Here is a 2,668-nt window from a genome sequence, read left to right on the forward strand (position 1 = left end):
TTAATGAAAAAATAAACGATTGTAATTAAAAGGTGTCTGGAACAATCATTCCAAAACACTAACACTCAATAAACAACACAAGAACAAAATGGTCTGATTTAAGTAATTAACTAACACCAAATCACATAATTCTTCACAATGCTTCTGATTTATGCCTTCACAAGAGTCACCCCGAACCATATATTGACTACCACTAGTCCCAATAGTGCCAAATTATTGAATCCCCTGCAAAACACAACCCAGTGAGTGATGAAGTTGTAATTCTTTACGTGACTAGGAACCCGACACAAATTCAACATGAAAATAATTGATCTTTATGAAATTTTTGTTTGATTTACTTTGTCTAAGTTTTTATTTAAAACCATTTGTAACACAACACAATTTTTAAAAAGGTTTTGGGCTGTCATTTTTAAACATTCAACAAAAGGGTATTATATTTATTCGTAAACCATTTGTGTGTGTCATCAACACTTTTCATGTTGTCACACACCCACCGTACGAGTCGTGTAGGTCTGATACGACTCGTATGGTGGGGGTGTTTGAATAGGTGAAATGGTGTGTACATAACCAAAGACTTAATAAATTGCCTGCTCGAATTAACTTTAACCGTTAAAAATAGGTAGGCTAGCCCAGTCCCAAATAAAAACATTATTTTAATCGGTTCATAGTAGGCCACCATCAATTCACACCATGTGTGCAACAAAAAGTCACCATAGACCAAAATTTAAGATCTCAATTTCAACAACAAACCAAACCAGACTAGAAATCTTAAACACAAAACACAAGTACTTAAAAACTAAATCAACATACCCAATTGGAAGACGGCCATTAGGATCACCGGATGAGTAACCGGTGAAATAGAAGTACCGAGTGACGGTGTAACTTACTCCCAAACCAGTGCAAATAAGCGGGTGTTTAAGCCCTCCAACCACCATCATAACAAAGAATATCGCCAACGTCTCCAACGAGTTCTGATGCCCCCTCTGCATATCCAAAAAAATTCCATTATTATATAAACCAAAATAATCAATATTCAACTATTGTTGTTAATTTTCTAGAAAATTTGCACTGAGAGTCGTGTTTCACTTTCAAACTGAAACAATTTGATGGTACTCATGAATTTCTCAAATGGACAAGACTCATAGAATATTTCAAGAATAAAATAAAAAAGTATTCTAAATGCTTAAAATAAAATAAAATTAAACAATTGATGTATATTATGATTTGCTACTGTCAACAAGTCAATTCAGTTACACTTAAATGATCCGTACGAACCTGAACACAATTGAAGAGTTTGTAATCCTTGGTATCGGCTTCGGTGGCATAGAGTGCAGGGTAAGCAACATTGTACCTATATTAAAACAAATTGTTAACATATAAAAACAATAGGAAATGTCAAATGGATATTAAATTTAAATGAATTGGAGATTACGTACCTCTTTCGAGCCCTGCCAACTTGAAATCCCATGTAGAAGTTGAGGAAGTAGTAGGCTGCAAGGGTGAGAATGATGTAACCATACTCTTTCGGCAAAAGGTCAACTATTCCGGTCATTTTCTCCGACTGTGATCTGAAACTGGATGATGGGCTTGGGCTGATAACCATTAATATATACTGGGACTCTGGGAGTTTGGTGTAGGATGGGAACTATTTGTAGCATGAGTTTGGATTAATTGCTGAAAAGGTGTTGCGGTTTGGATTGGTTTTAAATATGCCTCTTTATTTTAAAAAGTTGTAAAGTGACCCTTATGTTATGTTTGAGTTAGTGTTTCATCATTTCGATGATGGTGATGAACATTCCATCAGAAAGTGTAACGGTATTGTATGTGAAATGTTTTCTAGAAATATAATTTTTAAATTGAATTCGTATTAGGGGTGAGCACGGTTCGCACCCCCCATAAATCAGAAAGTGTAACGGTATTGCATCGATCAGCCGGTGTCCCGATGATTGAGTGCTATGTGCCTTATGTCCAAGGCTTGATGCAAAACTACTATCGAGCCGGGGGTCTCACCGGAAGCAGCCTCTCTATCCTTATGGGGTAGAGGTAAGGCTGTCTACATCTTACCCTCCTCAGACCCTACTATAGCTTTGCTATTGGTGGGATATACTGAGTACGATGATGATGATGATGATGATGATGATGGTGAGCACGGTTCGGTTTAGTTCGGTTATTGGGTGAAACCCAAACCTAAACCTAAGCTATCGGTTATTTTAGAATACCAACCAATCGATTTTCGGTTATTCGGTTTTCGGTTATTTTCGGCTTTTTTTTTATTGTGAGTAGATATTACAAAAAAATAGAATTCAAAAAATAGAGTGCCTCATATATATTGAATTCAAAATACAAAAATAGGCACGCATTATGTGGAACCAAACAAATACAAAGTTATTTGAGTAGTAGAGTTTAAAATTCAACAACGTTCTTAATATAAAAACTAAATATTTCCCGAATCTTCATTCATTGTCTTATTCATCTTCAAAGTTTAGCCCCAATCTTGATCATCTTCATCACCATCAATGGTAGATTCTTTTGGTGTTTTGTTTATGGTCATAACATCTTAAAAAAAACACGTAGAAAACATAGGTTCGATTAATCAGTTCGGTTCGGTTTTTTTCGGTTTTTTTAAAATGGATAACCTAACCTAAACCCAAAAATCGGTTTTTCGAAA

General features: G+C 35.4%; 1 protein-coding gene across 1 annotated transcript; it reads right to left on the reverse strand.

Moving 5' to 3' along the window:
• Positions 1 to 1,632, reverse strand: LOC143546840 (uncharacterized). The gene is made up of 4 exons (XM_077038410.1): positions 1,437 to 1,632; positions 1,276 to 1,351; positions 811 to 983; positions 1 to 225 (listed from the first exon to the last, which is right to left on the reverse strand). Exons 1-4 carry the CDS (start codon positions 1,601 to 1,603, stop codon positions 150 to 152), a joined length of 492 nt encoding a protein of 163 aa, XP_076894525.1. The 5' UTR covers positions 1,604 to 1,632; the 3' UTR covers positions 1 to 149.
• Positions 1,633 to 2,668: the final 1,036 nt, after the last annotated feature.

This window comes from Bidens hawaiensis, unplaced genomic scaffold, assembly GCF_021521415.1.
Source record: "Bidens hawaiensis isolate Kalapana, Puna unplaced genomic scaffold, B.hawaiensis_p1.1 tig00014471_1, whole genome shotgun sequence".
In the NCBI taxonomy this organism is placed as follows: domain Eukaryota; kingdom Viridiplantae; phylum Streptophyta; class Magnoliopsida; order Asterales; family Asteraceae; genus Bidens; species Bidens hawaiensis.